The sequence below is a fragment of the Falco biarmicus genome, chromosome 6, assembly GCF_023638135.1.
Source record: "Falco biarmicus isolate bFalBia1 chromosome 6, bFalBia1.pri, whole genome shotgun sequence".
Classification (NCBI taxonomy): Eukaryota; Metazoa; Chordata; class Aves; order Falconiformes; family Falconidae; genus Falco; species Falco biarmicus.
The window spans coordinates 264,441-274,947 of record NC_079293.1 but is presented as its reverse complement, the minus strand read 5'-3'; the positions used below and the strand labels follow the sequence as shown (position 1 = coordinate 274,947).

General features: G+C 42.7%; 1 protein-coding gene across 14 annotated transcripts in view; it reads right to left on the bottom strand.

Moving 5' to 3' along the window:
* The window catches only part of USP45 (ubiquitin specific peptidase 45), a 60,439-nt gene that overhangs the window by 8,455 nt on the left and 41,477 nt on the right, over positions 1–10,507 (bottom strand). For 7 of the 14 annotated variants that reach the window (XM_056344779.1, XM_056344776.1, XM_056344778.1 and 4 more), the window contains 3 exons: positions 7,448–7,529; positions 6,382–6,488; positions 4,261–4,317 (listed from right to left, as the gene is read on the bottom strand). In XM_056344779.1, coding sequence (XP_056200754.1) covers positions 4,261–4,317; positions 6,382–6,488; positions 7,448–7,529 — 246 coding nt within the window. Of the gene's footprint in view, positions 1–4,260; positions 4,318–6,381; positions 6,489–7,447; positions 7,530–7,972; positions 8,017–10,507 lie in introns of those variants that run through there. The other 7 variants (XR_008822821.1, XM_056344784.1, XM_056344781.1 and 4 more) reach the window with 6 other exon arrangements.

Below are 10,507 nucleotides of genomic sequence, written 5' to 3'. Positions count from 1 at the left end.
TACAATGAATACTCTTCCCTAAATATACAGGAACAGATGCAGGATGGGGGAAGAACCACTCCCAGCCCACCCCCATTACTCTCAAATGAAAACACCAAGTCCCACAAAACCCAGAGCATATGCCTTCAAAGGAGCACAGTTCCTCAGCGGCTAATGTAGGCACTCTGTGAAATGCTGAAAATGCCAGAAAAAATATATATTAAAAGTCTTATCAGTTTTTAACACTGTCTTATCCCATAGGTCACTTCAGCCCAAGGGACTCAGGTTCTCCAGATTCAAAACAATAAGCTAGAATGTCATTTTCTTGACCTTCAAAAAAGTTTATAATCAATCTATTCATCTAAGTATATACTAAACCTACTACTAAATTAAGCTCATCTCAGACTGACATATACTGTAAATTACCATGGCCATTTATTCCGATTCAGACTAATTTAAAACACATGCACTTGTGATCTTGTATGCCTATATATATATATAAATAAAATCATATAATGAACAGATGTGTGGCAGTACATGTATTTATGGACAAGCATACATTTTTTAGACTTCAAATGAAAACTGTGTGTGTATATATATAAGTATCTTCATAGAATCATAAGAGTCATTTAGGTTGGAAAATACCTTTAAGATCATCGAGTCCGACCATTAAACTAGCACTGCCAAGTCCACCACCAAACCATGTCCCTAAGTGCCACGTCTACAAATCATTTAAATAGCACCAGAAATGGTGATTCAACCACCTCCCTGGGCAGCCTGTCCCAATGCTTGACAACCCTTTCGGCAAAGAAATTTTTCCTAATATCCAATATAAACTTCCCCTGGCACAACTTGAAGCCGTTTCCTCTTGCCCTATCACTTGTTATCTGGGAGAAGAGGCTGACACCCACCTGCCCACTTGCCTTTCAGGCAGCTGTAGAGACCAACAAGGTCCCCACTCAGCCTTCTTTTCTCCAGGCTAAACAACCGCAGTGCCCTCAGCTGCTCCTCACAGGACTTGTGCTCCAGACCCTTCACCAGCTCCGTTGCCCTTCTCTGGACACGCTCCAGCACCTCTACATCTACCTCTAAGTGAAGGGCCCCAAACTGAACCCAGGATTCAAGGTGCAGCCTCACCAGTGCCCAGTACAGGGGGACAGTCACTGCCCTGGTCCTGCTGGCCACACTGTGTCTGACACAAGCCATGATGCTGTTGGCCCCCCTCGGCCACCTGGGCACACTGCTGGCTCATGTTCAGCTGCGTGTTGACCAGCACCCCCAGGTCCTTTCCCCCCGGCAGCTTCCCAGCCACCCTTCCCCAAGCCTGTAGCGCTGTGTGGGGCTGGTGTGACCCATGGGCAGGACCCGGCACTGAGCCCGGTTGGACCTCATACAACTGGCCTCGGACCATCAATCCAGCCTGTCCAGATCCCTCTGCAGAGCCTTCCTGCCCTCCAGCAGATCAGCACTCCCCCCAACTTGGTGTCATCTTCAAACTCACTGAGGGTGCACTCAATCCCCTCATCCAGATCATTGACAAGGACATTAAGCCGAACTGGCTCCAGTACTGAGCCCTGGGGAACACCCTTGTGGCCGGCCACCAACTGCATCTAATTCCATTCACCACCACTCTCTGGGCTCAGCCAGCCAGACGGGATTCTACCCAGAGAACAGCACACCCGCCCAGGCCATGAGCAGCCAGTTACTCCAGGAGAATGCTGTGGGAGATGGTGTCAAAGGCTTTAATAAGGTCCAGGTAGAAAACACCCACAGCCTTTCCTTCATCCACTAAGCAAGTAGGTCACCTTGTCACAGGAGGAGATCAGGTTCGTCTTGCAGGACCTGCCTTTCATAACCCCATGCTGGCTGGACAGCATCACCTACTGCTTGTCCTGTACGTGCCACATGACGGCACCGAGGACGACCTGCTCCATAACCTGCCCTGGCACCGAGGTCAGGCTGACAGCCCTGTAGTTCCCTGGATCCTGCTTCCAGCTCCTCTTGTAGATGGGTGTCACATTTGCTAACTTCCATTCAACTGGGACCTCCCCGGTTAGCCAGCACTGCTGATAAATCATGGGAAGGGGCTTGGTGAGCACTTCTGCCAGCTCCCTTCAGCACCCTCGGGTGGATCCCACCCGGCCCCATAGGCTTGTGTGTGTCTAAGTGATGTAGCAGGTCACTGACCATTTCCCCTTGGATCATGGGGGCTTCATTCTGCTCCCCAGCCCTGTCTTCTGCCTCAGCGGGCTGAGTTCCCAGACAACAACTGGTCTTACTATGAAAGACTCAGGCAAAGGTGGCATTCAGCACCTCAGCCTTTTCCTCAGCCTTTGTCTCACTGTGTTTCCCCCTGCATCCAATAAAGGATGGACTTGGCTCTCCTTCTGTTGCTAATGTATTTATAGAAACATTTTTGGTTGCCTTTTACGGTGGTAGCCAGGCTAAGTTCTAGTTGGCCTCTGGCCCTACTAATTTTCTCCCTGCATAACCTCATGACACCCTTGTAGTCCTCCTGAGTGCACTGCCCCTTCTTCCAAGGGTCAGAAACTCTCCTTTTTTCCTGAGTTCCAGCCAAAGCTCTCTGTTCAGCCAGGCTGGTCGTCTTCCCCACCAGCTCATCTTCTAGTACATGGGGACCACCTGCTCCTGCACCTTTAGCATTTCCTTCCTGAAGGATGTCCAGCCTTCCTGGACTCCTTTGCTTTTTAGGACTGCCTGCCAAGGGACCTGACTCCGTCACCCACACTCCTAAACAGGCCAAAGTCTGCCCTCAAGAAGAACAAGGTAGCTGTTGTGCTGATCGCCTCTCTTCTCCAATAATTGAAAACTGTAATTTCATGATCAATATGCCCAAATGGCCTTCTACCATCACATCATCCACAAATCTTTCTCTGTTCACAAACAACAGGTCCAGCAGGGTGCATTCCCTAGTTGGCTCTCTCACCAGCTGTGTCAGGAAGTTGTCTTCCATGCGCTCCAGGAACCACCTAGACCCTCTGCTGTACTGTATTTCTAGCAGACATCTAGTAAGTTGAAGTCCTCCATGAGAACAAAGGTTAGCCACTGTGAGACTTCCCAGCTTCTTACAGAATATTTTGTCTGTCTCTTCATTCTGATTGGGTGGTCTATAACAGACTCCCACTATGATATCTGCCTTGTTGGCCTTTCCACTGATTCTTACCCATAACACAACCCTATTGAAACCATCATTAAGCTCTAAACACTCCCTAAACACACAGGGCTACCCTGCCAACTCTCCTTCCTTGCCTATCCCTTCTGAAGGGTTCACAGCCATCCGTTACAGCACTCAGCTGTGTGAATCATCCCTCCATGTTTCCATGATGGCAACTACATCACAGTTTTCCTGCTGCACAACAGCTTCCAGCTCCTCCTGTTTGTTGCCCATGCTGTGTGCATTAGTGTAGATGCACTTCAGTTGGGCTATTGATCCTGCCACCTTCTTGGGGGGAGAAGCCCTAGTTCCTGTGTGAGCATTCTCAGGCCGTTATGTAGTTTCTAACACATCAAGAACCCTTACGTCTTTGCTGTCACATGGATCTCCATTCCCTAACTCCACTGAGATGGCAGACTGAATCACCTTGCTAGCACAGTGTCCCTCAAACATTGGCGTGCTGTCCCCAGGCTTATCTCTAGTAAGCCTGGTTTTATCCCTTTCCCCCTTCAATCTAGTTTAAAGCTCTTTCAATGAGCGCTGCTAACTTCAGTGCAAAGATCCTTTTCCCCCTTTAAGACGGGCTGACTTAACCTCAGTGACACCTCCAAACTAGAGCAACCACAGTCCTCGTTATTGTTCAGTTCCTCTTGCCGAGCCTCAGCTCTAGGATGCCCAGGCACCCAGGAGGGTGGGCTAGCCACAGAGGGGATGCACCTGCCGCACCAAGCAGGAACTTGTCCCCATTCCCCCTATCCCTTTAGTCACTGTGTTTAGCCAGGCAGAGATCAGGTACAGAATCCTGGGTTACCATGGGTCCTGTCAGCCTGTCAGGCCTGTCCCAGGGAAGGTAGGGTGCAATTCCAGTAGTCCATCTCTCTCTCTCGCACTCCCTAGTACTTCTCAATCTACTCACCTCCTCCCGGAGCTTCGTCACTAAGCGGAGGAGTTCCTCTGCCTGGGTGTACCTCCCACAGCTCTGCTCCCCGCTGCCATCCGTAATGGTGTGAGAGCAGGGCACACCCTGCAGCCTGGCACTTCCATAAAGGTATGTAAAAACAATCCACTAGAAGCAGTAGTTATTTATTACATATTCTGTTTCTTACCCTCTCCTCTATTATAGGTAGTGAAAGATCAATGAAAGGTTCTTTTACTGTTGAAATCTTGAAGAAAAAGAGAAAATGCATATTCAATGCAAAGAACATGATAGGAATTTATCACATAGCTCCCTTTTTAAAATCAAATTATTATCAGAAACTATACAAAAAGCAAATTAGATACAAGATGTAACAAACTACAATGAAGAACTTCCCACAAACATTTTTTTTCAATGTATTTTAAGTTAGATCTGATTTTCTTCCTTAACACTGCAAAATTTCACCATACAGACACAAAGGGCAAGGCTGTTCATCTGGGCAGGAACTGGACCTAGAAGCAGTATGGTGCTCAGTTTCTCTGAGCTCCAGATGGATTTTTAAGTCATGTGGGCCTTCTAGATGGTACAGTTCTGCAGAAAGCCAACTTCTAGGGTTTCCTGGACACTTCTGTGCAGGTGTTTGACCTCATACACTGCTAAGCAGTAAGGACTGGCTAATGACAGTCAGATGACAGGTTCTAACCCGATGCTTTCAGAAAAGTTTAAGTCAGCCTTACTGGTTACAACCAAAAGCTTTATTAGAATTTTTCATCCCATAACATATATTAGTAATGGTTAAAATAAAATCAATTGCTGGGCAAAAGGGGATTGGAAAAACAAAAACCACCTTGTTTTTCTGTACTTTTAAGTTTTAATTTGCCATCTATAAGCCATACAAAATCTAAGCTGAAACTGGAAATATCTGCCAAACCACACCTAAAAACATTCTCTGTCAGCACTTTTCATCTGCCTTTATGACTAGACCATCTCATCCAAGCCTGTTCCTTAAGCTCTCTCCCTTGCCATTCTCAAATTCCTTCCAAAACTGACTCATCTTACCTCTGGAAAGGCTGTGAAAAATAAGGCCTTAAAAAAAATACGAATCATGTTGTGCACGTAAGTTACCAAACACAGTCATGCCCTCACTTACTGTCACTGTTGCCCTTCTCTTGTATTTGTGACCCTATCTTCCACCTGCAACATTTGATATGGACCGTAGGCTTAATTTTTACCTGTTGTGTGAAGGACTTGGCACAGTTTAGGTTCCAGTAAGGCAATAAAGATCAAAAACTATTTGAGAGCAAAACTATTGTAACTATGACTGACTGCCTGATGAGTGATGTTCAAACAGGGGTTCCTCTAAAGAGTGAGTCTGCGTGAACAAACTTTAATCAAATATATCTTTGCCAATGCAGCCAAAGGAAAGTGAATGCTAAACTCTCCCTCAAAGGCTTACAGCTAGCGAAGTCCCAAGTCCTGTGCAGGCAGAATATAAAAATCCAGCAAAAATAAATGGGACACACAAAATACATACAACCTCTATTTTTTATATAGTCAAAGTTCTTCATTGAGACCAGCAGCACATAAGTGTAATCCGCACATCACACACAGGAAAGTTTACCTGGCACTGCAGGACTGTGCTTAATTATTCAGACTGATTGACTTACTTAATCTCTATAATATGAAATATAATGTTTTAAACCAAACAGAAATGTAACATTCAGTTAGAAAAGTCATGCAAATAAGATTTTTCTCTTCCAAAGTTAAAGAAAATTATAAGGATCATGGAAAGCATTTATGATGAAATGTCAGTAATATTAATTATGAAAGGAATATGCTGTTCATTAGGGTTATGTTAATTATCAAAAATACTTTCAGTGAAAAAAGAAGTCATTTTAGCATTTCCCCACTCACACTAATTCAAAGTAAGTAATTCCCAATTTTCAGGCATATCCCAGAAAAGCAGACAGGAGGATTTGTTTTAAGATAGGTAGATGTTTTAAAAATATCAGACAAAGTTGGGCTATAACACAGATAATTATAGAATTTGGAACCTCCAGCCTTAAGTCAGATGTAAAATCAAGCCCAGTACTTGAATCCTTTTGGAATTCAAAGGACTCCTCTTCTTAGGTTTGGGAGGATAATGCTTTAAAGAAGGAATAAATCATTCTAAATGAGAAACTTTCAATAAAGTCTTGTTTTTACAAACAAACAAGTATAAAATTGGCAATACAATTTTATACTTTCAAGACAATGTAATCAAACCAGTATATGATCTATTCCACATCAAACCAAATTCCAGAATACCTACATTTTCACATTCCTCACACATGACAGTGCTAGTCAATTCACCAACAAAGATCCTATCTATGAAGTTCATCTTCACACCCTCTCTTCCATACGCTGAAAAAACATTGCCTTTTTTAAATGTGAAAAATAACAGATCCAATGCCACACTGTAAGTACAACAAAATTCTAAGATATATTATGAAAGCACAATTTTTAAATGTATTCAAAATGTTTTGAACACAATAACTAATACATCGTATACTGTATTATCTCAACATTCAAAAATATTTTAATGAGATGGTTCCCTTTTATCTTTCCCTTCCCGACCTACTGTAACAAGCTAATAATACTGTACCTCTCAAGAAGAAGCCTTTTAAATAAAATCTCAGTTTTCTTTTGAATAAGTAATATTGTATTGCCTTGATATAGACACTAGGGTAGCAGACAGGTTGTCACCCTTTCTGAATGGTTTTTGAAACTATAAAACTCTAAAAAACATGACAAAAGCCTGTTCTAATACATCTCTATGACTTAACTGTTGCAGATTTGGGAAGGGTGACTTTCAAAAGAGCTTAATCATTATTAAGACTTTAATTAAAACAAAATCCCCCAAATTAAAACTTTTGTATAAACATACACACACAGAAAAATTTAAAAACCTCTTGTTTTGAAAAAACATGCCTTCTTTTGAAACAGCTTCCTATCTTGGCTTTGTAATCATATTTAAAGTGCTCGCAGTATTAGTCAAATCTGTTTTATTTATGGGAAGTGGCCTCTCTGAGTGATACAATAATTGTGGCCATACAACAAACCTGAAGATGCAGCAGGCTATTTTAGAAAACAAAATTAAATTCTATCTATCATTAGAGGAGACATTATAAATACAGTGGAATCCTTTATCCTGGATACAAAGATGCAAATCAGCAAATACTAAGCTCTCTGAACTTTAGATACACACTAGGTGGCACCAGAATAATACAGAATAAAAGTCTTTCAACTACATCGGGATTGCTGTTGCAATAGTTATGAAGGAAATGGTATTTAAAAACCTGTGCATTTTTAAAAGTTTTCAATAAAGCATTGCATACCTTTGACTCTTCTTCTAGTTTCTTCATCTGCTGTCTTAGTAGTTGGATTATTAAATGCTTTTAAGATACCAGTTTGTATACGCTATAATTAAAAAAAATACATTCAGCAAGTATTTTAAGTGTAAACATTCTAAAAACTATGATTATATTTTATCTACTCTTATTTCCATCAAATAAGCATAACAGTATTTTAACAGTATTTTAACAGTATTTTAAAACTACTGTTGTTATTCACTAGCAGTGTCAAAACTACATGAGCTTTTCAGTACATAACCATCCAAAAACTTCCTGCCCTTAAAAAGGGAGCCACTGGAGAGCACTCAACAGGTTACCAAGAACTACGAGATTTTTAGTGAACAAATACCATCTGTTTCTTCCACTGTTGGGGGGTGCTGGGGGGTGGAATATACTGAAGAACGGACTGTTACTGATTGACTAGGATACAAAATACTTGAAGGCAGCTTTTTAATATCTTTCAATAGCCAGTTTCAATGACTCCATTTGGGCAGTATTTTTATTACTTACATTTATTTTCTAACACTGCACATTTTGGACTTATGGTAGAAAACCTTAGGAGAGATAAAAAACTTTTTATGAATCCATATAAATATCATCACATTTGCTCAAAACCCTGTAAAAACTACATTTTTCGAGAGAAGAATCAGGAAGAAGCAAATTCATGCCGGTGAGCTGTAGCTGCACCTCAAGACAACTATTTCTCAGTTGCCCTGGGATGAGGAGATGCTGTGTTCCTGAGAGGTGTCCCCTGGCAGCAGAACTGCACGGGCCAGGACAAAAGGCAGCTCAGCCCAACCTCTGGTAAGCAGCACAGAGGGAAGCAGGAGGATGAACGGCACAGGGGACCACTGTAGCGTGCATGACCCAGGCTTCCCTTTTTCCGGGCAAAGGTACTGGCTCTCTAATCCACAAACTCCAGTAACATGTCTGAGTCTCCCGTGTCACTGTGCAAATGGCATTTATAGTTAAATGTGTTGCTGAAGTCACGCTTAGAGCAAAGTACCAGTCTAGAGACAAATGGCAATACCAAACTTTCTGCAAGTAAGTGAAACCCTACGTCATAACATGAAAATAATAATAAATAGCTCCTGTTTGCAGGCAGCAAAGTACACTTTCAAGCCATATATTACAAAAGTGTCAGGATGACAGACAGCATTAGAGGTTTGATTTCCAGTTCAGGCACCCATCAGACCAAGTCATACTCCAACCTTATGAGTATGTGACCTAGCTTGTGAATTAACTCCTGCTGCCCAGAGCTCAGCTTTGTTCATCTTAAAGCCAACAATATACTAAAAGGACTAATCAATAGGTAATTCATGAAGTTGAGCACCATAAATGGGTTTAGGGCCATAAGCAACCCTTTTGTTGGGATTAGCCCGTTGAACCATTTATTTAGGTCAAAGAAAGACATAGCCTTTGAATGGGCAGGGTGCTGCGGACAATGGCAGCAGACATTAATCAATTAGCAACAGGGTTCAGCCACTTCAGGCCCTGGTATGAAACCATCTCCAGCCCACATTGCTGGAAACGGCAGAGCTATGTCATCCTTCTTGCAGTATCAACAAGCTTTTATCTTAAAAATCCACTTGTGTACATATGCACATTCTAACTTCCTTTACAGGGATAGGAAAAAGTTCAATGCTGGTGTTGGCTACAAGATACAAAAACACAGAGAAGCAGCAAAGGTGCACTGTGGTTTTTTGTTAGTTACTATAACTAGTACCATGTTATGTGTCATATGTATTCCTCATCAAAACTCTTAGGGTTTAAAATAATTAATCCCGGTAGGAACAGGGGAGCAAGGATGTCCACGTTCAGCTCTCTTGCAGGTGGATGGCAAAGCAGCTGGCTGCCTTTTCAGCAGGGCTGTTCCCTCTTGGGAGAATAAAGTTTCAACGTGGCATGAAAGAGAAAGGTTAGTGGCTGTAACCCCTGCTACAGGATTCTGGTGGCAGACATGCTGCTGCAGGCTGTCCCCAGCCGGAGCCCACGTGGTGGGGAGGCCATGGGGGCTGCTCCTGCCTGTGTCCGGCCGGCACAGCAGCCAGCGCTCACCACCTGCTTGACGTTTGCCATTTTGGCACACCATCTACAAGCCCAAACCACAGGATAATCACAAAAACAAAGCAAAACAAACAAAACAAAAAAAAAAAAGGAGAGACAAAGCTTTTACTAGTACTGTCTGTGGCGGAGGAGCAGCCTGAGGGGATAAAGACTTGTCTGCAGTAATGCACCATTAGAGCAGCAGAAGGGTGTAATTGCAGGGCAGGATGGGACCAACTTCTCCCTGCCTGGTGATGGGGAAAGCAGAAATACTGCCCAAAAGGTCACTTAAAATTCTCACCATCTTCCATTACTCTTTTGCGGTAGCTACGGTAGCTGTCACTGCTCTCTAATAATAACAGATTCAAAAGGCAAAGACAAATACAGGAGACTGACTTGAGCAGAAAGCATAATCACCTACTAGAGAAGAAGTTTAGTAACTGTAATAATCCTGCTTTCAGTGAATCCTCATTTGTGAGGCAAATATAGTTTCCACCTTTTAACACATGAAAACCAACAAAACAGAATAATAAACTTTCCCCTTGCTGCAAAAACATGGTAACTCTTTTCTAACAGAAGTTAGCTGCTTCTGGTTTGTGCCCTGTTCAACACAATTTTGAAAGCCTAACAGTGTCAAGGTTTAGCTGTTTCTCCCTGTAGGTTCAGTTCTGTTTACGATCAAGTATACTGCTGACAAGACCAATATATATTAATATAATCTAGGAGGATGGGGATTTGTTCAGCTGTGCTCTAGGGCTAGGCTCAGACACAGCTTTGTATCTTATCTGCAAGATAATTCAGCCCAGAATCATGGCATTCATATTACTAAATGAGAGGGAAGAGGAAGTATGCTGGTCAGTATGAGATTTAAGGCCCTCCTTTTGAGGAGACTTAGAAAAAGCTATTTATCAAAATATCATCTGAAAAAGAAGGGTCCAAGACAGAAGGGTCAGGCAGATGAGATCTGATATGGTCAAAATAGTTCAAGCAAGCAAACAC